This window comes from Oryzias melastigma, linkage group LG22 (assembly GCF_002922805.2).
Source record: "Oryzias melastigma strain HK-1 linkage group LG22, ASM292280v2, whole genome shotgun sequence".
Classification (NCBI taxonomy): Eukaryota; Metazoa; Chordata; class Actinopteri; order Beloniformes; family Adrianichthyidae; genus Oryzias; species Oryzias melastigma.
In genome coordinates this window covers 10499930-10526655 of record NC_050533.1, presented here as the reverse complement: position 1 = coordinate 10526655, position 26726 = coordinate 10499930, and the positions used below count along the sequence as shown (strand labels likewise).

At 37.6% G+C, this 26726-nt stretch overlaps 1 protein-coding gene across 1 annotated transcript in view; it reads right to left on the bottom strand.

The window, feature by feature from the left end:
• Positions 1 to 1254: 1254 nt before the first annotated feature.
• fancm (FA complementation group M) overlaps positions 1255 to 26726 on the bottom strand; it is a 39396-nt gene continuing 13924 nt past the window's right edge. The window contains exons 5-24 of the mRNA XM_024260021.2: positions 23843 to 23974; positions 22277 to 22409; positions 21964 to 22056; positions 20119 to 20223; positions 19612 to 19784; positions 18700 to 18906; positions 18391 to 18631; positions 18162 to 18313; positions 17901 to 18059; positions 7909 to 9262; positions 7745 to 7830; positions 7348 to 7416; positions 7108 to 7233; positions 5029 to 5188; positions 4793 to 4899; positions 2936 to 3390; positions 2770 to 2860; positions 2364 to 2697; positions 1780 to 2074; positions 1255 to 1706 (exon numbers count right to left, since the gene is read on the bottom strand). Coding sequence (XP_024115789.1) covers positions 1580 to 1706; positions 1780 to 2074; positions 2364 to 2697; positions 2770 to 2860; positions 2936 to 3390; positions 4793 to 4899; positions 5029 to 5188; positions 7108 to 7233; positions 7348 to 7416; positions 7745 to 7830; positions 7909 to 9262; positions 17901 to 18059; positions 18162 to 18313; positions 18391 to 18631; positions 18700 to 18906; positions 19612 to 19784; positions 20119 to 20223; positions 21964 to 22056; positions 22277 to 22409; positions 23843 to 23974 — 4599 coding nt within the window. The 3' untranslated portion in view covers positions 1255 to 1579. The remainder of the gene's footprint in view (positions 1707 to 1779; positions 2075 to 2363; positions 2698 to 2769; positions 2861 to 2935; positions 3391 to 4792; positions 4900 to 5028; positions 5189 to 7107; positions 7234 to 7347; positions 7417 to 7744; positions 7831 to 7908; positions 9263 to 17900; positions 18060 to 18161; positions 18314 to 18390; positions 18632 to 18699; positions 18907 to 19611; positions 19785 to 20118; positions 20224 to 21963; positions 22057 to 22276; positions 22410 to 23842; positions 23975 to 26726) is intronic.

The window sequence follows — 26726 nt, the reverse complement described above, 5'->3', positions numbered from 1 at the left end:
AAATACATGCATGCCCAAACTAATTTTCACGTCCTGAAATAAAACCTACAATCTGGGGCATGCTTGTGCTTTACAATCAGATCTATTGTGTATTCTTGAAGTTTAAACAACATTAAGTATTTTGTTTTTTCTGATATAAAGGGAGTCTTTTTACCGTTTTTAAGGTTTATTTTCCAGGTTACAAGTGTTCTAAACGGTGGCTGTCTAGAAAATCTTTAACAGAATCCATTTGCACAGTCTAATGTATCTCTGCCATGAATATAGCTAAACTCTATGAACTATGAAAAAAGAGTGAGAGTTGTACTGTTTAACAAAGGTCGTGGTGGATGGTTAAGCTGGTCTACGGTTCTATATTGCTCAGAAAGAGCAAAACTACGTCTTTATAATTGAGACTCTGTGATATATCAATTTTTAAATGTTTAGCACCATCTGAAATAGATTTTCAAGTTGTCTCTAAAAGCACCTTATGGTACATGTGTGTATGTTGTGTGGTAAAAGAACTACAGTCTATTTTTGTGTAGTTTTATTCTCTATTTTTTATTATTGAAGATGTTTCAATAATAAAAAATATTTTCCTATATCTTAAAGCTTTACTGGAGTGTTGGGTAAAAGTGAAAGAATTGGAATGTGTTCATTGTTCCACTAGGGGGCAGCATTGGACCAGTTTTGTACTGTTGTGCTCCACCTAGAGGCAGAGGGAGTAATTACAACTGAATTTCAAATCTACCTGCAGATCTTTCGCATTCTGTATAGGTCAACTGTACTGAACAAATTTATCAGATAAAACATGAATTCTATTTACATTTAAAGCCATGAATATAACTTTGTTACACACTGGAGGATAGTTATGTTAAATTTGTGGGTTCTGGCTGGAGACTCTAGGTCAGGGCTTGCACAAAACATACTGCAAACATGGGATTCTATCATGTAGAAGCTTATTTTATATTATAATTAGGCATATTTAAATTACATTTCTGCCCCCAAACCATGTTGGTTTTGACTGATATCTTTGTAGACAAAAAAGGCTGCTTTCTTTAATGTTGCTTCAGTGTTCTGTATTTTCTTCTGTAAAATACTTTGCACCAAAAATGGCACGTCCACTTGATACGACACTTTTGTTCGGAATGACACTTTTCTTGTGTAAATAAAGTTGTGCTTTAGAGTTGTAAAGGCTGAATGTAAACACTGGAGGAAGTTGTTGCTTTTTTCCTTTGGATTACCTTTCTAGTACAGATCATTCATTTGACATCTATATATAGAAAAAGAATTAGGTTTAATAAATACATCTGATATCTTTGATACAGCTGTTTGAATTTAATCATTTTTATTAATAAGTTACTCAAATTTTCATGCCTAATTGAGTGTTTAAAGGCCTCTGTCGTAATTTTTGGGGAGAAAACAGAAAAAAAAAGCTTAAAAATCAGCTCACGCTTCATATAGTTTTTACAACTTGTGCAAAAAAGTCTTGAGAGTGCAATACGAGAGTGCAGTAAAGTAATGATTGAGATGGTTCCTGGAGAGCAAACAAGTCAAATGAGGTAGAAAACAGAATTTAGATTTGCAGCTTTCCTCCAGGCTGTCAGCTGTTCTTTCCTGCTTTGGATGTTTTGATGAGGAAGGAGTCACAGGAGTAACGGAGGAAGCGGTAAATCTCCTCTGCTCTAGTTCGACTCATGCAGCCTCCTTTCTGGATGGCCTCCACTGAACTGCAGGAGCAAAAAACATGCAGATCAGGTAAGACACAAAGTTCTCGTTCCAAATCAGGCGCCTGATCTTTACCTGTTCACGAGCTGCGCGATGGTCCTGAAGTTGTGGCTGAGGTTAAGCGCTTGTGCGTAGTTGACTGAAGGCAGGCCTGAGTACAGCTGCAGGGCCTGCTCCCTGCGCTGCCCTTTGACCTCCAGAGGTACAGCAATGCGGTGACCTTTCCTGTGTTCGACCCGGCTCAGCTCCACTAGCAAAGCGGCCGTCTCCTCTGCACCGTCACTCCACAGCAAGCGAATTCCGCTTCGGACCAGCGCCGCCAACATGCTGTCGTAGTAACGTGTGCGCTGGAAAGGTCGTGAGGCCTCACCTAGAGTTCATAAAATCAGACTTAAGTTAAAAAAACTAAATCCAAACCACTTTAAAGTCATTAGGAGTATTTTTTCTTTGCTTGTTTGGCCATTATGTGAAAGTAGAGATGCTAAAGTCTGCTAGCTTGACGTATATAGATTGTTAATGTGTTTCTAAACTAGTGTGTCTGTATGTGTTAACTCAAAATTAAATTAAATTGAGTGGATCAAAAGAATAAAAAAATATCGGATTAGAATCAATCAAAACTTTGGTGAATCGAATCGATTCTGGAAAGCAGCAGCGTCTACCTGCTTTGGTTCGGTCCTTCTCCACGATAAGACACACCCGCTCGAACAGTCTCTGCAAACTGTTGACTCGGTCAGCCAAACGCTTTCTGTTCTGCATTGCGGCCAGGTCGGATTGGCTGAGTTTCTCCACCGCCATGCGGTTGCTGACGATGAAGTAGCTGGCGTCCAGTGAGCAGACGAGGACGGTGGCGGCGTGTCTTTGTCGCAGGCTGGTCAGCAGCTCTACAGCTCCGCTGATGCAGCGACTGTCCACCAGGATGCTGACAGACCCGGGGGAGGCTGAGGAGTCGGTGCTGGATGACGCCTGAGGCTCAGAGGAGGCGGCAGCGTGCGGCTGGAGGACAGAAAATGAAAGATAAACGTCTAGATTCCTGATGCTAGACGCTTTCTTTGAGTGTTTTCATACTTCTGATGGTTTTGTTGACGAAAACGGCACTTTTGAAACAAAGTCCAGCTCGTCAGAGAGAAGATGTTGGTTTTCAATCCTCTGCTGGTGCCTTCACAAAACAAAAAAAAAACAGTCAACGATCGTTGCAGGTTGTTCATATTTGGGACCAAAATGTTTTCTTCACCTCTGATTTAGTTGCTCCTCACTCGGAGATCTCCTTTGTGCGTTCCTCAGTAACGAGACTTTTGATGCTATAGTTGAGGAAGCAGAAGATCCGTCTTTCTGCACACTGGGTTCCTTCTGAGGTATATTTGCCAGCAAGCGGACCTCACTTCCTCCTGTAGTGAGGCCCGTTTCTCCACGCTCTTCCTCATCGCTGGAATCTTGAACCCGGATGACGCGGCTGCGTTTGCTTCTCGCCGTCGTCGTCCTCGGTGGAGACTCCACCCCTGCTGCTGCTGCTTTGGCTTTGTGCAGGAAAACTCGGCGCCTGGTGGCATACTGCCTTCTTCCGCCCACATATGAAGCCTCGGGCAGCAGTTCAACACCTTCGTCCTCTTCTTCATCGCTGTCCGGCTCCTCTACATCACTACCAACTACAAAACTGTCCTCTGCATACGTCTCATCCATCTCAGGAAGCTGGAAAATAAAAATGAATGATTTATAAGTTATGTTCACACTACTGACTGTACATAGAGAACTGGACAAGTGACCCCCCCCCCCCACATTCCAAACAGGAAGTATTTGCTGGTTCCAATGAGCCTTCAATAGAGAAATTAACAACTCAGTCATTCAATGTGTCACGATAACCATTCTTACTCTGATAAATTTTTTTTTTAGCATTTTGCTAATCCTATTTTTTTTGTTCTTTATCGCAATTTGTTCAAGTTAGAAAATGACCAATCAGATGCCTCAGTAAAAGCATGTGGTGCCTGCTGGCCCCCACCTTAAATGTTTAATTGACTATTCTTCCGAACTGCTTTAGTGGACGGGGTGTGGACTTTAAACAAACTCACTCCTTATTGGTGACACTAGTTGCCATAGAAACGTTGCATTTGACCATTCACTGTCATTTGGCTCCAAAATTGTGACGTCAGTATTGTGGAAAAATGGTAACTGAATTAGCTTCAGTTCATTGGAGCTGGAGGTAAAGTATTTTCTATGGGTGATGTCACAGGTGCTCAGTCCAGTTCCCTCTATACAGTCAATGGCTCACACAACCCTCAGCAACGCGCGATAAAGTGACCACTTCCTAAGAAAAGTGAATGCGTAAATGCAGGTTTTGGGTATAGACATATTAATTCACTTTGTTGAAATCACCCATTAAAAATGCCTCACGTCCTGCCCTCGCAATGGCTTCCTGATCATCTGCCGCCATTTTGAAACCCGTCGACAGCGATTGGTCCAAGGTGATCTATGTCATGTTTTTAGAGGAACTATTGTCACCAATCATGAGTAAACTTGTTTGAAGTCCAAGGCAGAGCCACCATGTACCACATGCTTTTACTGAGGTATCTGATTGGTCAGTTTAAAATTTAAATTGCGACAAAGAAAAAATATCTTTAAAAAAAATTAAGATTAGAAAAAAGATGTTGAGAAGAGGGTATTGGAGCAAGAGTAGCTATTCTGACAAATAAAATGACTGAATAAGAACGGTCTATGGGATTTTTCCTTTTTGGAACCAGCAGGTACTTCCTCTTTGGAACAGGAAGGGGGAGGGGTTGAGCTTTCCAGTAAATATATAGTCAATGGCCGCTACGCACATTTTAAGTCAGTTTTTGAGCTCTATGTACGAAACATGCAGCCACTGAACGCACATTGAAAGTTAAACCAGTTGAACTTTGACCAATCAGGGACTCTGATACGGAAGTGACGCATGGATGGCGTCCTTTTTACTGTTTGAAAATTGATCATGAAGGAGAAATCAGGTATATGAGGGAAGTGACAGTCCAGTGTGAACATCGTATGCTAAAAGTGCGTTCAAGAACCCACGTTGAAGCCGTTTCTGAACGTAATATTAGATGGAAAAGAAAATGCTCACTTGTGAAAAAATATCCATGTTGTGTTGGTTCCTGTAGGACATCTTGAACTTGCCTTGGACGGCGGGGCTTCTCACAGATTTCATATAAACCCCCTGCATCTCTGAGTCTGACACAAAAGAGAACAGACAGCGGAGCTAAAGTGTAAATGTCACGGCGTGACGCGGCCTTTTCACCAGCAACACTCCGACCACGGTAAAAAGGTCTGAAGAGCCCGCCGCGCGGCGAGCGATTTTACCATTTAGCTCCTGGGAGTAGTGTGAGTTGTCGACCACAAAGCCGTCGAGAGACTGATTCAGGTCTTCTCCGTCCTCTTCATCAGACGAGATGCCTTCCTCATCCTCAGACAGCTCGGCCTCTTCATCCAGGAACTGACGACCTTTCATAAACACGCGTGTCTAGCAGAAGCGAGGGAAAATGTCAAGGTGTTGGTGTCACTGAGTGGTTATCACCGCACAGCTTCATAAAACAGCAGGGGGGCAGAAATTAAGAAGGAGTCTGACTAATTGATTTTTCATGGAAAATCTATGATGACATTAACACCTTAAAGACCCACTACAATGAAAATCATGTTTTTAACTTGTTCTTGTGAACTTTTTCTCATGATGGAGGACATTTTTTAAGAAAATTAAGCTGCATTTCTGAGCATTTCTTTATTCAAATCTTTGTTAATCAGTGCAGGAGAGCATGTAAACAAAGAACTCTCAGTAATGGGGAGCTGAAGGGGGCGGGGTTGAAGTACTATCAATCTACAGACACTGTCCTAGAAAACATAGTTTTTTTATTATTAATTTTGGCTAAAAATTGCATAATCATAATAAAAGAAGTACTCGGAATGCTTTTTTATGGAAGCCAAAAGCAGCCTCCCCTACTTTTTTTAATAGTTTTCTCGTGATAACGGGATCCACTATCTCATTATCACAAGATGAAGACTTTCCTGCACTGAGATGTCAAGACTTTATCTGTTTTAAGTCTCTTTATTTTGTGGTTAACCAGAAAATTAGCAGAAGAAAACACTCCAGTCCATTTTTTGACTTATTAGTGGATTTACGCTCCACAAAGGCCTTAATTCCGTCTCATTCAACAGTCCTCCTCCTTTTGTTTTCCTAAAACCTCTGAACAAACAGGTTTATTGACAGAACCCAGGGTTGATGAGCATCTCTGTGTGGTGCGTTCACTGAGCTCCGGACATTAGCGGACCCAAACAGCCACTCAGCCTAATTCAGTTTGTCAGAGTAAATGTTGATGCTAACAAATTGACAAATAATAAATGGATCAATTCTTCTGGTTTTTGACATTTTCACTGATGAACTGCTTTGTTTTGCTGCGAATGTCAGTGAACGCACCATGCAGAAACACTCAGGGGTCTGGGGGGGAAAGAACCCTAAAAAAAAAAGAACCGACGGAACCAACAGAACCCTGGGTTGATGAGCGTCTCTGCCTGTCGAACACCAGGGGAACTGATCAATTTACTATTAATTAATGTTATTGTGTTTTGCTGCAGATTGTAGATAAATTACAGCAGTTTATTAAAGCGGACTGAGTTGGGCTGTTTGCGTCCGCTAATGTCCAAAGCTCACTGAACCACGCAGACATACTCGTCGGCCCGGGATTTTAGTTTCAGTTTATTTTTAACACAATTTAAAACAATAAAAATGGTCATAACAGACAATAAAAGGGTAACCAAAAAAACAAAAAAAAAGGTTCTGTCACTCAACCCGTTTGTTCTGGGGTTTTAGGGGAAATAAAGGGTAGGGCATAGATCCACTAATAAATAAAAAAAATGACTAAAAAACAACTTTTGTGGAGAGTTTTCCTCCACTGTTTTTGCTTTTAACCACAAAAATAAAGAAACTTAAAACAGGTAAAGTCTCAGTGTTTTTGTGCAGGAAAGAGAGAGAGGAACGCTACAGTATTTTCTTCATTATCTTGATATCACATCAAAACAAATTTCATTTTCTCGTGATAGCGAGATAGTAGATCTCATTATTACAAGAAAAAAATCCCCAAAAAAGTAGGGCGGGCCATTTTTGGCTTCTGCACTTTAAAGTTAGATCAAAAGATGATTTGGATTTGGACGCAAGTGTGACATTTTCTCTTTAAAAATAGCCTTATTATCATTTTGTACTGAGAAATATTTAAATTAAATTTAGTATAAACTAACAAAAATGTAAATAAAGTTTTTGCATGGTACTATAGGCTACTGTGAAACCAGACTTCTGTTGCTTAAACAATGACAGTTTTTAACCACACCCCTGTAGAACTCATGAATCTATTACTGGTTTTGGTGAAATGAGCCGCCCGCTGCTGCACAGACCTTATGTTTAGCCGGTTTGACTCGTCGTCTGCAGGCGGCAGGCGCTGCAGGTCTGCGGGTCAGCCTGGATTCACTCTGGAAGTCGTCGTCATCATCAGCAGCAGCGTCATCTTTTGTCACATCAGACTGGAACAAAGAGGGAAAGTCTCTTTAGAATTAAAACAACTGGAGATGTTGAAAGGATTTTAATACTTTCAGAGTATCCTGACTGATCCATACGCTGATATTATAAAGTCTTACTGTGTTGAGAGCAGAGATCCGTCTTCTTCTCTCTACCAGCGGAGAGTCGACATCACTGCTGATCTTGGACTGCAACACAAAATATTTGACATTTTTTCAAACACAGACGTGCTTTTAATTCGTTTTGCATATGCTCTGCTAAGACATCGCTCTCCTTGCTCTTCGCAAGGTGGTTGCCATGACAACGGCTGGTACCTTTTGTGATGACAGAGGAAGATTTTATGCTCCTTTCATCATTTTTTCCTTACTTTAGGGCTCAGTTGCGCCACAACATCAGCATTTGTTCATCATTTTCCTCTACTGTTTGTTGTGCAATAAAGTTTTCTACTAAATTGAATAAAAATGAAAAAGGAGCAGAAAATAGATTGGAGCTCGGATGGAGGTAAATGTTGCTCACCGCATCTGGAGACGACAACGGGTTGACCTTGTTCTGGATTTTTCTTTTGTGAAGCACGACGTCATCCTCACTGTCACTGTCGCACTCTGAGAGCAGACAAACAGACGGGCAGATTGGATAAGAAAATAGACAACATTCTATTTCTTAAAAACTCCGAATCAAACCTGGTTTGGGAGGAGAATCGATCACATTCAGTCGTCTGCGTTTCAGGCTACCAGACTGGAGAGTCTGCTGCGGCCCTGTTGGCGTGATAGGAGACAGGAGAGCTTCTCTGCCTGATGTTATCTGTGGCTTGGATGATCTGGACTCACTGCACAGTCGGGATAAACCGCTGTGAGGAGTAGAGGAGTCGGACACACCAGGCAGAGACGCCTGCTTTTTGGGTGGTGGAGATGCTGGGGCATCCGCTTCATCTTCTGAGCTTTCCAGTGAAAAACCAAGGTCAAAGTTGACAGAGAAGAGATGGTTTGAGGTCTTCAGAGGTTTAGGGGTTTCTTGCATTGAGAAGCTTTTATTATTGTCAGTCCTTTGCTCCGTGGAAGCTGCGTCATTTGTGCTTTCAGGTAAAGGAGAAGTCCTGCAGGAGTTTGTCGTGTTCTGCATGTGTAGATCGTATTCAACCGTTGCTGCCGTCTTGTTTGTGGAGTCCTTGAGAGGCGTGGGGATATCTGGAATCGTCATTTGCAGGAAAGCTTCGTCGTCCTCGAACAGCTCCATGCTCTCGTCCGTCTGGGAGGCTCCATCAGCAACCTCCTTGCTCCTCCTTTCCACCTCCTCGTTTCCTCTTGCTCTTAGCCGCTCCTGCTCCTCGTTGTCAACACCAACGACTTCATCCTCAAAAACTTCGTCCCAAGTGGGGCTGCCAGCTGAAACGCCCGCCGGGTTTTCCTCGCTCTCCTTAAGTGCCAAAGCCTTCTTCTGGGTCGCACAGATCATCTCATCGTCGTCGTCGTCGTCTACGTCCAAGCTAAAGCTGACGAAGAAGGGCTGATGAAGAGGCTGAGGAGGAGGTGGGATTAACTCTGCATCGGAAATGTCCACCAGTGGAGGAGGAGATCGACGGAGGAGTTCGGCCACGTTAGCCAGGATGACCTTTAGAGTCTCATCTTTCCCTGGTTTGTCGGTCCGCCGAGAAGATTCCCACAGAGGAAGATAAAACATCCCCTGAAGCTCCACCTCCTCCTCATCATCATCGTTGGCCACCAGTTTAGGAGAATCCTCAACAGGATCTCTGAGGGTTTCTACATTTATGATCATACAGTCATCTCCGGAATCTCTCGATGGAGGACGTTGAAAGTCATCAGAAGGGTCAAGCGCTGGTTTTTCCCCAGCATCTGTGGGTGGCGCATCAACACTCATCTCCTCCATCTCATCCCCGATATCAAGCAGCTCAGACCAAGTCACACCAGGCGATTTAGGTTTCTTGTTGGTGCTCTTTGTGGGGATCTTTGCAGCCTTTCCCCTTTTCTCTGTGTCTTCTCTGTAAGGAAGAAGCTCCTGCTCGTATAGACATTCGCCCTGAGCAAACACAAGAAAGATGGGGAAGAATGATGGTTGACCTCTCGGAAAACATGTAAGAGTTCATCTTCACACTGGAATCTAATCAGGAACTGAGAAGACCTTATTCCCACAAAAGGAGCATTTTTTTAAATAAGCATCAACAAAGGAAAGAATCAAACACACCGGAAGGACAAAAACTCCAAGAATCTTTCTTAAATTGTCCTTAAAGACCCACTAAAATGAAAAATGTGTTCTTAACGTGTTCTTGTGGCATTTTTTCTCATCTCATTTCCCTGTTGTTGGTGCATCTCTGCTAGAATTGTAAATCTAACAAACCAAAATGAAATCTGAGCTAATCAAGTGACCTCTACTGTATTTTTCAAACACACTTAATTTTTTTGAAAATAGAAAACCTGCTTTATAACCCGGTTCGCCATAACTTTGGTTGAGCTTATTGACGTCCATTGATTTTTTGTAGTACAGGACAGGGCTTACAAAAATTAGTCAAAATGTTGTAGTTCGACTTGTGATTCAGACTGTCCTTCAACTGTTTGTAGATAAGTTTGAATTAGTTTACTTTTTTACCCCCTTTACTACTTTCTCACTTCTTACTTTACAGTTACTTTTTAACATGTATAAACATTTTTTTTTATTCTTCTTCAATAAAAGAGTCATGATGGAGGGGTAAAAGACCCTCACGTGGCAGACCCACATGGGTGACGGGAAGTGAGGGTGGGCTTACTCTTAATCAACAGTCCCACCCACAACTCAATGGCAAATTTTTAATAAACTACTGCCTCTCTGCAGAAACAACACTGAAAAAATTAAACATTGGATAAGTTAACAAAAGTACTTTGTTACATTTAAAACTATTATTTTTCATCAAATAAAATATTGAGTTGATGGTTTACTTACAAAATGTAATTTGAATGAAAAATAATCTTTTTAAATGTAACATATTACCCAACTTTATGTTAATTGATCCATTCTCTCACTTTTTACAGTGTATATCCCAGGTTTTTTAAACTAAAAACAGCATAGTCATAATTAAAATGCTTTTAAAAGAGCTAAAAAGATGATGGGAGTGGCTCTTTAAGCTGTGTTGTTGCAATACCTGCTTTTTAGTCACTCAAATAACATTTTCGATGCACAATAGTGTTGAGTTAAACCCTAAAATGCTAGTTTTTTTACGATTTTGAGGGTTCTACTTGGGTAAAAAAAAAGGACCTGTTACCAAACACCCATCATGTGGGCAAATGTGTGACCTGGAAGGGATTTATCTAAAGTGGCGTCCTGCAGGGGTCCACAGGGTGCCATCGAACCTGCGACCAGCAGGTGAACAATGCTCAGTGAACCCGAGGTCAAGAAGAAAGAATTCTCTCAACATTTTCTCTTCAAAGTGGAGCTGATGAGCTCTTCTTAGAAACAATTCACACGAGAATGCTCTGTTAAATTAATGCAAGGTGTTTGCTGCTGACCCACTGACAGTTTATCACCCCTTCCACTGTTATTCAACCATTTCTATTTTCAGCAGCGAGTCAAAGCCCCAAAACCCAAAAAAACACACCTGCAAGACTCAGCGGGGAATAAATAGAACACATTAGCCCAATTATTTTACAGTCCTGAAGTTTTAATCACTTCTACGCATTAAATGGATTGATTCTGAGCACATGCTCAGAGGCACGCGCTCATTCGGGTTTGAAACCAAACTTGTTTTTAAGGACATCAAATAACTGCTAGTAAAAAATAATAAAAAAGTTATTATATATTTAAAAAAAAGAAACATAAAGAACATAAATACTGGAGTTCCGGTGTTAAAGGGTCAATAAACTAATAGTGGCTGAAAGATTGTAAAACTGCCATTTAAAAAAAATCTTCTTCACCTTGAGGGGACTTTTCTTAAATAAAATTACAGTAAACTGACCATTAATACAGTGGAATGAGTAGAACATAAACTGATTCTATTTATGGCACCAAACTGTTCGGTTTTCTCCAGTTTTATAAGCATTGGGTAACACCTTTGTTGAGTTGTGATACTATTCAGGAGCAAAAATCAAGCTTTTGCAACTGGTTGAATTGAGTTTGTTTTTACATTTGCTTACACAGATTCTCCATGGGTGATACGAGCTGGTACTGTAAACAAAAGGCTTAGATAACTGGGATGGAAGAATGGGGCGTTGGGGTTTGATCACCCGTTTCTAAAAAGGTAAATCAGTTAAGTCAATCATTTTGGCCCAAAAATGTTCAGAATGTCACTCATTATTCAAGTGAAACGACACTTTCAGTAATCTGATTGATTTAAATGCTCTTTGGATCAATATGAGCTCTTAATGTGTAACTGGGCAACTATCAGATTCTGTCAGGATCTGAAATAATCAACTAACAATGAAGCTTTAAATGAAGAAAAGCAGCAGAGTGAGAACTCCTTTCTACACCTTATTTCATTGCTCTACAACAGCGGTCTGCAACCTGAGGCTCCAGAGCCACATGCAGCTTTTATTCCTTCATTGTGGCTCTTTGGCTTTGAAGAAAACTTCAAACTTAACTAATTAACTAGAAAAGTTGCATTACCTGTGATAATGCTAGTGTGAATGCTGTCAGCTGAATGTGGCAGCTGAAGTTGCTGAAAATGCGGAATAAATGTATTTTAATTGCTGAATAATGACATGAAAATACTATCTTAACTCAGAATTAGCCCAAAAAACCTCAGTAAATACCAAACTAGCCAAAAAAAATAAATAAATAGCACATTGCTAAAATACTAGCTTAACTCTATAGTTGCCTAAAAAACCTGATTATGTGACAAATTAGCCAAAAACATTAGCATGTAGCTAAAATATTCGCTAAACTGAAAATTAGCCTTAAAAACCTCAGTAGTATTAATGTCCTTAACATGCTGAACATTTTGATACAAAACTTGCATAATTTGCACAAAGTGCACACATATTTAACGAATTAAGTGAAAATAATTTGCAAAAATTACCAAAATGATGCAAAATTTGCATAAAATTTTAATAATTGCGTAAAAACATAAATAAGTAAGAGAAAAAACATGAATGTCCTGAATTGCATACATTTGAAAAATGTCATTTTGATTTTTAAAGGGGCTGAAAAATTGCATTAATTAAGTAAAATCTTAAAAAACTTAAATTGTACGAATACCAAAAGTACAAGCAGGAATATCCTTAATGAGCTGAAGGTTTTGATACCAAGATTTCACAAACTGCTGAAAGTGTGATAGTTTTTACTAACTAAAAAACATACTAAAGAATAAATAAGGAATAATAATTTCATACAATCAATTTAAGTTTATAATTTTGACATGTCAGATTGGCCTAACTGATCAAATTAACTGTAAAAGGTTTAATCTACTGTCAGAGTGGTTTATAATTACATCTTTTTGCATTTACATGTACTGATTTAAAATAATTGTCATGTTTTTATTCACTAGTAAAGAAAAGGATGAAGGAAGACAAAAGTCATGTTTCTTGTATTTTTAATTAAAGTAAATCTGGTGCAGCTGTAGGATCTGATTAAACACAGGATGTGTTTTATTTTGAAAGGAACTTGAATGTGCAAGACTCCTCCTCTACAGCAATAATCAACTAAAAATGTAGAACGGAGCATCGGTATAAAATCTACTACTAGGATTTTTTTTCATAATATGGGAAAAAGGCAAATATTTCCTTTTTGAATGCCATTTTAAAGCCAACTCCAGAATTTTCTGGAATGGAAACATTCAAGCACCAGATGTTCTTTTCACAAATTTGGGCCTGAAAGCTGAAAAATTCAGCTTTTAAAATCAGTCTGATTATCCTGACAAACTTGAATCTGTATTACTGAAAAATTAAAGGAACCTCGTTTAAAAAAAAATTGTTACTTTACTTTCCCTCATACATTTTTTGTGATTTTTTAAAAATGTTTTTCTCTGGCTCCTCTTCAGGCCTGCATGATGTACATCTAGGTCATCATGGCCTGACCCACTTCCAGCTTCCTGGCCTTATGTAACGGTTCACAGAACTGTTATGCAATCGCGTGTATGCTTGCCCTGTGTTCCCTAGCTGAGAGGAGACACAGAGAAAATTGGTATGAAGCCTTCTGCAATGATGTGGCATTCAGATGACCGATGTGTGGGAAGACTTTTCTGAGAAATAAAGTTTAGCTGCTGATCTCTGACGAAGAAGGCCAAAGAAAGCTGGATTTATTTATTTCTTATTTTTTTACAAAAAAAAAAAAACAGCAAGGTGTAGCCAAACAATAAGAGTCAGGATGGGTGCAGAGCACGGCAGGGATGCTGCCGAGAGATGAACACGTGTTGACCGTGCTTCATTGAGCTTCAACCTCTTAATTGAAACTCGATGCTTCTTGAACCAAAACTAATCAAATAAAAGTAGCCACGCTGAAAAGGATGATTATATGTCAAATGTTTTTTTTTCTGATTATGTTTGGAGCAACAGTAATAATAAATAATAAAGAACAGATAATGCAGCTAAAAAATAAAGCAGAAAACTGGAGTGCATTACCTCCAAATTTAAAAGAATGTTTGTCAACAGAGATCTGACTTGTAAATTAGGATTTTTTTTAAGTGTTTTTAACTAGCACGCTGCCACAGCAATCCCTATTGAGTTGCCTGACAAACATTAAAGTAATCATCTTCCTAAATAGCCCAAAAAATGAGATGTGAGGGCGTCACAAAAGGCGTTTCACTTCCTGTTAACATTAACATTTGCTTCCTAACCAGAATCTGGACTTAAAAAGAAGAGAAAAACAGAATCACTTAGAGTTTTTCTAACTTTATGAAAAAGTTTTTAACTCTTTAACAGCTGAGGGGTCACTGGTGACACTTAAACACAAAATCTTAAAGATTCTGTAAGTTTTCAAGCGTAAACATGATAATTCCAGTCGATTCTGAAGGAGAAAAGCGAAGAATACATCAATTTAACCTTAAATAACTATCAATATTTTACTCCATAAAAATATATTTTATCAAAATTATAAAGAAATAAGAGCGAGATAACATCAGGCCATTAATGACAATGAGATAAAATGATCTGGAGGACTTTGACAATGTGATCTAAAGGGAGGCACATTAAAACATTAATATGGATTATCAATATAATTTATTCCAGTGTGGCGGGCCAGATTAAATGGTTTAACGGGCCACATCTGGCCCCCGGGTCGCAGTTTGCCCACCCCATCTTAAAACCAAACATTTTTCTAATATAAATAATCATTTTACGTTGCTTTGAATGTTTCTATTACAACACTAAAGTGAACATTACTAAAAGTGTCATCGGTTTTGTAACTCCACAGCTCTCATTCAGTTTCTTCACTCCTCTAAGAATAGCTCCACTCGTGCTCAGAAAAACGATTTTTATAGTAACAGCTTGTGAAAATGATCAAGTATTTTTAGACAAACGTTAAAGTGGAAAATACCCGTTTATTCTTCAGGAAAAACTCATGGAAAAAAAAACTGAATCTATAACAAAGTGAGCACTCTGTGTGAAATTTCAAGCCTTTGGTGACGTCTGTGCTGCTTTTGAATAGTTCTGCTGTTTTGGTAAGCTTAGAAAAAAAAAAGAATTTTTAAGGAAAAACTGAGTCTGCAATTAGGAATAAAAAAGAACTGCTGCATTGTTTTCTGATTATTTCATGACCTGAATTTTATGAAGGAAGCATTAACAGGCTGAGCTGCCAACTCATCTTGTAATCCTGTTGTTTTTACTTGTGGGATGGTTTTTTGCTAAAGATCTGCAGCGCAGGAAAATAAAAGGGGTAACAGGAGCCACTCGGCGACCCACTTTTAGGAACAGGGACTAATTAGAGGCTCTTATCTGTGATGCTCTTGAAAGAGCAGATGGTGACACACACGGACGACTTCTACCTTTTTTGAAAAAAATAAACAGATATTTGGAGATAAACCGTGTTAGCTGAGAGTCAGTAAGGTCAAGACGACGGACGTTTTATAACGAAGGGATACAATTACTCGTTTTGTAATGGAAATTGTAAAAAAAATAGTGACATCGTTAGACCCCTTGCCTCTAATTAAACATGTCAAGACAAAATATTTGACCATTTTTTGGGGTAAAACTAATCAAGAAAGCTTGTAAACAAACAAAATAAATATATAATTAAGCAATTTATGCTTTATTTGTTCATTTAAGAAAAACATTTAACATTTAATGGAAAAATAATAAACTACATGATCTCAAACTATTTATTTATTTATAAATTTAATCCACTTCCATGCGTTTTTTTCTGTAGACAGGAAAGCAGACTTAAAAAAAAAAAGTTGATCCCAAAAGTGGATTCAAGTTCAGACAAAGGTTAAAAAAAGATTTTTTTTAATAGAGATCTTGCAGTATTTTTAGCCCCAGCTTTTCAGAGAATACAGATATTGTTGACTGGAATTTTGAGCCCGGAAACACCCCCCCATAAATGTTTGTTTGTTTTTTTTAAACTAATGCCATATTGGTCTCTGTTTATTATGCAAGGAATTTGCCTTTCACGTCAAAGCGACATATTTAGTAACTCAAAACAAACCGCGGTTGTATGTTCACAAGCAACTCAGCTGACTCCTCTCAGCCTTGTGCGTTCAGAAAGTCTGGCTTTGCTTTGGGTAAATGCACACTACTGTCTTCCTATTATGAAACCATGTAGGCAGGATTTATGCAAGATGTTTGGAAGCGTTTTTATATCTATTTTCCCACAATAGTAAACCGGACGGTTTTACATTAATAGAATTTTACTTTTTTACCCCTCTTTTTGTGATTTATTGTTTTGCATCACTTTGCTGAATCTGTCTTTTTTAGTTAACCCTGTAAGGCCCACCACATCAAAGAACTGTTAATTATTATTATTATTTTTCAGAATTAAGATGTTTTTTAAACTAATGAAAAATATTTTTTTTAAACTGTTGTATAGTTTTTTTAGGTGATTTTTTACGTTTTGCTCACAATAATTTTAGTTTAAAATATTGACATGATTGTAAAGGAAAAAAGCACCTTATTTGTGTATTATACTATTTTATTTTACGATATTAATTTAAAAATTATGAATCATGAAATTATTTTTTTTTATTTTCAATTATTAAAGTATTTTAAATTATTAATAATTTTTACTGTAATAATTTTATAATATTTTCTGTGTTTGATTATATGTACATCCTTGAGTATCATGAAATGCGCTTCAAACAAAATTGATTATTATTATCATTATTATAAAGAATTAATTATAAGCAAAAACTGCATTTTTCAATACAGCAAGGAATCATTTAAAAACTGAATAACATTAATTTAGTTATTCTCACTATAAGGTTTTGAAAATTTGCAAAACTTTTCCTACCAAAAGTGTCTGAGATTTCACGGAAGAAGCCATTTTGGAATGAGCAGGAAAAGCCCTTCTACTGCCCCTAGTGGACGGATGATGAACTACAAGGCAGGAAAATCAGGTTTTTGGTGTTTTTAACATGTTCTTGTACCATTTTTCTCATTATGGAAGACATAATATGAAATAATTAAAAATTAAAACCGAGTTTCTATGTTTTTCTTTATTCAAGTTGTGATAGATCAGGAAAACTCGCAGTTTGAAATAGTTTTGTGACGCTGCCATAGCTGGGCCAAAGTCTCCCCGCTCCACTCCGTCCCAAAGTATACACTTGTTTAGAACTAGCCTTCATTTTCGGTTCAAAACTGCAAACTGGAAAACTCTGATATTTCTCACTGTTTTTATTTATTTTTTGCTACGCTAATGTTAGCTTGGGCTTGTGAGGTCCTATTAGCTAGCAGGAAAGTGTAAACAAATGGCTGATGGGAAACTAGCTGAGGCTAACTTCTGCACCAACAGTCCCGCCCACAACTCAGAGGCAAATTTTCTAATGAGCTACAGCCACTTTGCAGAAAATGCGTCTTTAAAAAAACGACACAGGCTTCTTGATTTTGTCTAGAAAATAAAATCTCTAAATTCATTATTATAAGACCACTGGGAATGATTTTATATAATAGAAAAAAATACTTGAAGGTAAGTTTGGATCAGGCCAATAACAAAGGTGTTTCAGAATTACATGTTTCTTATATGATACGAATGGTTTCATAGAGTTAACTGTTTCACAGAAAAAAGGTCAACACTTTTTCAAGTAACGTTAAAGATAAAGATCTTTGAAAATGTTTAAAGTAGTGTGTGCGTATGGGTTATACACATCTTAAGGTTTCATTTCAAAATACTTTTACTGCACGAAATACAGATTTTTTTTTTAACCCCAAAGCTCACATGGAAAAACATTTCCTTTATAAAATCAAAGTATCTCCTCTGTTCCAGTCTTGTATTGATATTTGAATATTTGTTTTGCACCAGTATACTGGTGAATAATAATTGGTTCTCCCACCGTTTATTTACATTATTTGATTACTTGTGGTTGAAAATTTGCATTTTTTACAAGAAATTTGAAATCGAGAAACAATTTTTGACTCAGATATCAAAATTTAAAACTTTTTTAAGGCTTTTTAAAAATAGTATTTCCAGATTCATAAATTCAGTACTTTTCAGACTTTTTAAGGAATAGTTCTGTCACTGCTGCCTGTAGAGGAGCACATACAAATGTTCTGATTGTGATATCTAAAGTATTACCAGGAAGTTCTAAGCTTGTCCCTGTGCTCACCTCGTTTTCATCTTTCATGCGATCGATGAGCCCCATCACCTTGACGAAGTGCTGGCAGCGAAGGGAGTGGTCGACCAGATGGGAAGGAAGCGCTTTGTGCTGCCAGTGTCTCCACTCCCATAGAGACAGCTCTCTACACGGAGGTTTAGCAGTGCTTTCCTGCAACACAAAAATGATTACAAATGGATAACATCGACTTTTGAGGGTGTTTCATGTGTTTGGTTGCATAAATGACTATATTTATATTTTTTAAAAAGAAACCTGAGGTGGAGGGTCATTGGAGGGTATTGACAAAAAGTGGGATTCCTTCAGGATGGGCCGAGCTTCCTGTTCTCCCAGCTTCATGGTGCTTTCCCACTCGGAATACTCTGCGCTGCTCAGAAAGCCATCAGAGGCCGCCCTGCTGTGTTGAACTTCAATACAATAATAATAATTGAATAAAAGGGGTGAAGGTCTAAAAATTGTGTATAGAAATGAAATAATTGCTCACTCAGACTCTGAGGGTGGATGAGTGACTGTCGTCCTTCAGCGTAGGACCTTCGACCTCTTCCTGACCTCCTGCTGTTCTCTCTATGGTCAAACTGGCCACAGGTGATGTACATCTTGTGGAGGCTGGGGTTCACGCCCTCAGGCAGCATGCGGGGACTGTTGGGGTACATGTGGAAGCCGTTTTTGTTCCCAGTGATGGACTTGTACACACTGCGCTTGTTGCTCTGGCTCTGATTGTAGGTCTGAGGGAGAGAAAAAAACAATTTTTGTAAAGTTTGGTGAGGACTTTTATGGGTCTACGGACACTCACTCTCTCCTCCCGTCCTTCGGCTAAAATGACGACGATGCGTCCCTGCCGCTTTCGTCCGGTGCGTCCCATCCGCTGCACCAGGCGGATGGGGTTCTTCTGTGCGTCGAAGCAAACGATGAGGTCCACCTCGCCGATGTCGAGCCCCTCTTCTCCCACACAGGTGGACACCAGCGTGTTGAAGCCTCCCTGACGAAAACGTTGCACCACCTTGTCGAAACCACAAAAGAAAACCACATAAAATCAGAGTTTAAAGGGCAACTAAACAGGGAAGTTGGAGGCTGACTCCACCCACAGGCGAAATCTGAAAATCCAGTTGGAGGAGTGGGGTTAGGGAACAGGATTGATATCATTATTGGAGCTGCAGATCATGACGTGAGACTTGCATCGTGACCGTCACAAAATTCAAATGTAATACATGGATTCAACCTGTAGGGGGCAGCACACAGACCATTTTTGACTATATTTTAAAGAATTAAACAAGTTTATTTTCATTTGTCAAAACTTTGGGAATGACTAACAGACAGCACTTTTAAAGCCCCTTTTATAGAGGTAAGAAGCCAAAAAAAAAGTAAATTTAGGGTTTGGTTACCCTTTAAGTAAGAGAAATACATCAAAGCAGAGAGAGATTTCGGCATTATAGTTTAAAAAGTTAAAAAATAAAGCTTAAAAAGGTACTTTTCCACCTAAAAAAGCCCTCAAAAATAAGTTTAAGAAATTATTTTCCCCCCCAAAAAACTATATTTTTAATTCATTTTTTTATTTTTTTAGCTTTGCAACTATTTTTTATAATGTATTTGTGTAATGTCAGCCCTCTCAGTGAACACAGAGGGCTTTCTTCGTCCAAAAAGACTTTTATTGTTAAAGTATTTCTATTCTCCATTTACAATCACATTTTCCAAAATGAACTTTTACCTCCAGCTGCTCCTTCTGGGTAAATCCTTTGACCCCTTTTCCGGCAGAAGCCTGGCCCATAAATGTCATGACCCTGATCAGCGGCGAGTGGCGGTTTAGCATGGCGGCGATCTCTTGCACGCTCTCCCGAAACGAGGAAAAAATCATCACGCGTGTGCTGACTCCCTGAGGGTCTAAACAGCCACAGGAACAAGGAGGAAAAGAAAATAACAGATTAAAAGCTTCCTCGGAAAACAATGAGCTTAAATCCCACACACTGAAGCACAAAAGAGCCTTGTTTCCACACATGGGGGATTGGTTGTTGTTTTTGCCAAATACTAAATATTCTAAAGAATTTGGCCATATTTTTGTCATTATAATTTCAAAATAAAACGTCTGTTTGTAGCACACATTGAAGTTAGAAGCCATCTCTAATGTAGTTCCTAGAGTGATGGATTTCAGCTGGAAGCTACAATAATCACTCAATGGATGAGTCACAGCATAAGGCTGCTATATTCAGGTATTCACCATGATTGTCTGAAGCGCTTTCAGCCCACACTCTAAAGTGCTGCAGCACCACCTCCTCCAGCTTCTTCAGCTTGGGGTGACTGTAAACAAATGGTTCATCTGGACCTGGAAATAGTCAGATGAGAAGATGTTAGACACACAGGAAAATGGTTCTCTGTCGAACAAAAATTATCTCTTTTTGTGGGCGTGTGCATCCTGAGCGTGGGAATCCAGTCGGCCCACACCACCCTTTTGACACCCAGGTTCAAGGGTTGGATTGGGCTGGACCCACATTCCTCTCCAAATGCCCAAAATGAGGAAAAACTGGCTTTTACAAACTCAGGTGTGTGACAACAAAAGGGACTTCAACTAAAAAAAAAACAACAACATTTTTGTTGATATTTAACTCCAAATGCATAGGGAACATGTATGAGCTTATAACTGTTTTGAGATTTTTTTTATTATTATTGTTGGTCAGTTTTGAGAAAATACTAAAAATGCATCCAAGCTAACAACAAAAAATTAAAATTCAAAAAGAAAATTGTTTCCTAAAAAAATAATAACACAAAAGCAAAATTTTTAATTTTCTTAAAGCCTTTATGCACTGGATTTTTTTTTAATTTACAAGTTGTTAAAGATAAGAAGTGAAGAGGAGAATATCAATAAATAAATAAACTGCATGAATCTCTACGGTGGCCCTGAAGTACAAATCTAAAAGACTCATTTTTATAGCCAAGCGTTTACTCACAGAGATTTTGCTCTGAATTACATTCAAGTTTTATCATGTTGTGTTTTTACCCTCAACGTTTTCTTTTATCGTGTTCTTACTTTCATGCTCTTGTTTATCTTTTTCTTCACTTATTTATTAAATGCGTTTTTTATTATGTTTAGGTTTTAATGTACAGGGTTTTGTTCAATTTTAAATTGTGTTTCAGTGCTTTATAAATAAAGTTGATAATGAGGAAATCAAATCACATCAACAAATCACTCAAAGCAAAAACTTTTTTTTCCTGGTTTCTGTGAGAAAGAAAAAAAACATTTCATAAAGCAAAAGTAATTTACAGAAATCAAGATGAAATGTTAGAAAAACTATGAGAAACTGGAAAAGGCAGGTACTATGGGGCATCGCTGATTGGAGGATGATGTCAGTCCATCATTTTAACAGGGATGTCAAGCGTTTTTCTCACATTTGTTTCTGGAAATTACCTTTGTTTTCCTAAATGCTTTTTTAAACAAGTTTTTTTTAAGTTAGTTTTGCTCTCTAAAACATGATACTGTTTTACTTTTTTTTAATGTTGTCGTGATCTTTAAGGTTGTGTCCGAATTCCCCCCCTAATCTCTGACTACTAAAAAACTAAAGAGTTGGGGACTACACAGTGCTCTGGATTGTAAAGGCAATTCGGACACGATGTTCACTACTTTTCTTTCATTTTTCTAAACATTGGATATGACTTCACTGATTTTACACAGTCTAAATCGAAACAATACGAACATTTCACGACTTTTATTTATGACTCCACTGTTTTCTGATGGTGAAAATGTGGATGGTTTATTCAAAAATTACATTTAAACATGTTTTTTGTTCTTAATTGTTCAACAGCAATGCATTGTGGTCTATATTCGCTAATCTAGAGAGCATTAATGCACGCTAGTTTTTCGCAAAGACTTCTGGGAAATTTCTAGTGCACTCGATTTTGGAATCAGTATACTCGGACAGCACTAGAAAATGGCGAACGCTATATATGGTGAGTAGGGGGGGAGTTCGGACATAGCTTAAATGTTTTTCCATCTTGTTGGGATTTGGACTTCAGGGCCACCGTAGATCAGAAATATTTAATCGATTTGGTGATGAAGAAACTGCCGCACCTGCAGATGGCTTCACAAACATTGCCTCCATCTCATGGTAAAGATCCATGAATGTTGGGGTCCGCTGGAGCTCGTTCTTGGTCCTGGACATCTCTGAATAACACATGGAGACAATTAAAACACATTTATATGTATGCATGAAACATATTTGACAGCAAATGAACCCACAGTGGAGGAAATCTAAAACATTCGCTGCTGAAGTGAAGCCAAACTGTTCACATGAGTGAGACATGGAGAATCAATGTTATTGTCACTGAACTCAACTGTTCTTTAGATAACAAAGTGCATGGCACGGTAAAGATAAGGGACTGACCTCTGGATCCGTCCATGATTCCCTGTACGTAGAAGAAGAGTGATCTGAGGCCCATCTGCATCAGCAGCTCATAACCATGATACAGACTGATGCAGAGGGCAAAGTCCCCCTCCAGCATCCCCTGCTGAGGAACCTGCAGGTGAACCGAAACACGCCACAGAAGAAACCCCATCACTTATTTATGTGACAATATCAATAAAAGAAACACTGGAGTTCCACAATGCTAAGGAAAAAGTTCACTTTTGTTTGTAAGAGCAACAGTTCCTGCTTGTCTTCTCTTTGGAAAATACTACTACTACAAAAAATGGGAGAGACTTTTTAAAATAAAATATATAATTTTCTTTGATTGTTTGCTCAAATTGTAGTTGATATTAATGCATTTGATGTAATATCAAATAAATTAATGATTCTATTGTTGAAAAGATTCATTTATCAGCCTGAATTCTATAACTCTTAATTTTTAGACATGCTTTTGAAAGTTTAGAATCTATGTCGCAAAATATTGTAAAGGAAAACTAATTTGAACAACATAAGCAGATTTACTGCGTGAGATTTCTAGCATTTTTTAGCGTGTTGCACTTAAAAAAAACGTAAAAGAAAAAAAAGACGAGGTTGTTTATAGTCATTTGAAACATTTCAACCAATTGACCAAATCTGGGGGTTAAATATCTTAATAGTTACAGTTCTTAAAGAAAAATGTAACAACATTTTTTTAAATGACAATTTGAAATATTTTCAAAAGTTGATTTTAGTCTTTCCAACAAAGGTTTTAAAACATAAATCGTAAAATGTGTAATATTTAAAAAGTTAATATCTATTGAAGCTGGGCTAGCTGTGAATAAAAAACTAAAAATACAACACATAAAAAATTGAAAATGCTCTTATTTAGTTTTCAGTATAATTTAAGATGTCAAATTTATTTCTGTTTGGATCTAAAAATCATATCTAATCCCTGATATACAACCATTGACTGCATATGAAAGATGGACTGAGTGACTCCTCCCCCGTAGCATCCAAACAGGAAGTGCCCACTGGCTTCAAGAAGCCAAAATCCCATAGATTTCAATTAAGAAATAAACAGCTATTACTCAGTCATTCTATTTGTCAGAATAACCATTCTTGTTCTACTACCTTTTTTAACATGTTCTTACTAATCCTAATTTGTTTTCATGATATTTTTACATTTTTCAGGTTATAAACTGACCAATCAGATGCCTCCACGTTGAATGAAGGGTTTAATTGACAGATAGACCGCTTTCAAGTGGTAGAGATGAGGAGTTCCAACAAGTCAACTCCTTATTGGCGAGACTGGTTGCCATAGAAATTTTGACTTGGATCAATCACTTTTTACTGACAATTTCTGGTTCTAAATTTTTGACATCCGGAATGTGAAAAAATGGCGACAAAATCTACTTCATTTGATCGCGGCTGAAGTGACGTCACACTCACTCAATCTAAATCTCAAATACAGTCGATGTATTTAACCCCTGATGGGTCTGAGCATGTGTAAGGTTTTCTATAAAAGATTATGTAGAGATCTATACTAATAGATTCCAGAGTCCATGCCTTGATGTGTGTAGGCGGGTTCTTGCGGAACTGGTCTCTGGCCAGAATGATCTGGTATTTGCCGAGGCTCCGCAGGTCCTTGTGAGACATCACCCGGTTCTGAATCAGACGAGACATGAACTTGTCCAACACCTGAAAGAGCCAGGAGCAAAATCATGGGTAAGAAAGTAGGTCAGCAATAAAAGGTGATGTATTTTATATAGACATACATCCGCAAACGCATCATCACGACACTCAGGACGTAATTGTAAGCAGACCCACATCTACTGAATAAAACCTTGATAATTAATAAAAAAGTAAAATATCTATGATTCATTGTTCTTACCTTCGATCTCATTTTAAAGAAATGGGTAAACAGATGGAACTATTAAACTAAACCTATTCATCTTCACAATCACAGAAAATAAGAGGTCGGGTCATTATCATTTCAGCTGCGAAATGAAAGACTGACCTGAAAAAAGAGTGCATAAAAAATACAATTTGGTAAAAGGGGGCCAAGCAAATAACTTGCTTTGATAACATTTGAGCATCACAATCAACAAAACAGGAGATGAAAATTGCCAGAAAATATCATTTTTGAACCTCCGGATGAGAGGCTTTATTGGGTGCAAAATTGTTTATTTGAGTTGCGGCTGGCAGCAGCGGGAGACGAGGCCTTTTGTGTTCCATCTGTCTCAGTCCAAAAGAAATGAAAGACCAGGAGAAAGACGAGTCTTTAAACCTCAGAGGACGATGACAGCAAAATCCTTCAATTCCACTTATCTTTCAAACAAACTTTCATTCATATTTCATACACAGAACGATACAATAATGTAGTATTTAAAATGTTATTTATTAAAAAAAACAAGTAAAAAATGTTATAAAAGACCTAGTTGATCAAAACTATGAAGAAAAAAGGTGAATGGGAGTAGAATGTTAGTTATATATTTTTTTTTCCATGTTTTCAATACATTTCTGCAATTTAAATATATTTATACAATAACTGGCATCAGGTTATGACAGCTTTAATAAATGATGCACCAAAAAAAAAGAGAAAAGAACAAAAAAAATGAGCTTTGAAAAGCAAATGCTCTATTTCTTAGAATAAAAAAATAATTCGATTTAAAAAAAAAGTAGTCAGTCAGAGGTTGTCAGGTTAGCTTGCAGTGTCAAAAAGGGAACAGTAACTTAAATAAATCATCAAAATTTAAGAGGTAGAGAATAAAAATGTATTTAAATACTTAAAATTTGCTTTGATTATTTCCACTTTGTGACTGTGTAATACTGTATTTGCAGTTACGGAAAGCAAAGTTATTAAATGAAACTAACTTTTGCTGTTTTGGATTTCAGAAATTTTGTGGGTAATTATTAACAAATTACAGTTTTTGATTGAATTCTGTGTGAAAAATCCTCAGTCACTTCCAGAAGCTTTAAAATATGAATTTCAGAAAAAAAAGCTAAAAGTGCAGTAAAGGTCAATATCAACAACTTTATGGACAATTCAACTGTTAATCATGATTTTTTAATTAATTTTATTTCACATAAAATGAACACGTGGAAATGAGACAGAAGACAAGATTACAGTATTATTCCAATATTTGCTTGAATGTTAAAGATAATTTCTGTTTTGACGTACCTGAACAACTATTTTTTTTTTTTTATATATATTACAAACAAAATTGCTGGAGCTGTGGTGGAGTGGATGAGTCTGTGACAGTGTGGCTCCTCTCTGTGGTCAGTAGACAGACAGGTGGAGCTCTATGTGGAAATGTGTGCACAGCGGTCAGGTCCAGATTATGGGATTACATTGAACCAGATTAGTGAGGTCACTGTTTTTGTCCAGTTGGTTTGTGGAATGAAGCTAAATATGAAGAAAGGGTGTGACACTTCAAAAAAAGAGACTTTCATTGTCAAAGAAAAGGAACAACTCTTCTTATAATTGATATTCAATTGAAAAAAATGTGGTTAAACATTTATCATGACTATTAAAATAAAGGAGAAAATATAATTATGTTTTCTTTCCTTGTATTAAACTTGTAATACACATTGAATATTAGTATTTGTTCCCGGATTGATCATAATGATAGATTGGACCTGCTTTTCCTTCAATAAAAAGAAAAAAAAGTCATCTTTCAGGTTATAAAAGCAACCGTTCATCAGTATATGTGGGTCAAATGACAGCATCTTCTAAAGACAGTATTTCTCTGTGAGCATTCTCCGTATCACCAAACATCTAACTGGCTCAGAGGCATAAAACCGAGAAAAAGCTTTAAGTTGCAGCTAATAATAACTGAGTTAAGTCACTTTTGAATAATGTTTGTGCTTTCACTGCATCTTTATTTACTAAATTAACAATTTCATCATAACTGGTCAGGCTAAAGTAAATGGAAATCTCTGTTTTGCACATGTATAATAAAAACTTGTAGAAGTCAAAGAAAACAAAACAAAGAATGGTTTCGGTGAGCCAACTCTCCTGTAAACTTGTCAGTGTGTGTCTGCATGTGTGTAGTCCTGCAGACACTCCCACACAGACTATAGTGGATTATATAATGTCCTCTACGTGCTTGTGGAAGAGTGCAGCATGGTGGCTGGCTGTTGCAGGGACACAGTTTACAGAGGAAATCCTGCTGAGGCTGTCCCCTAGTGTTAAAGTAGAGGCTCAGATTATTATTATTTCTCATTAAAGTTAATTAATTGAAAACTCACAAAAATATTGTTGAAAAGTTTCATGCATTTTTATAAATAAAATAATAAAAGATAACCATACAAAAGGTGTAATTTTATGCATAATAATGCACTTATAAATACTTTTTAAATGTATTTATAAACGTGTGAATCAGAGTACTTTTAATTACAGTGTAGTGCAAACGGAGTCCGTGCGTTTTATTATCTCGGACAGCACGAG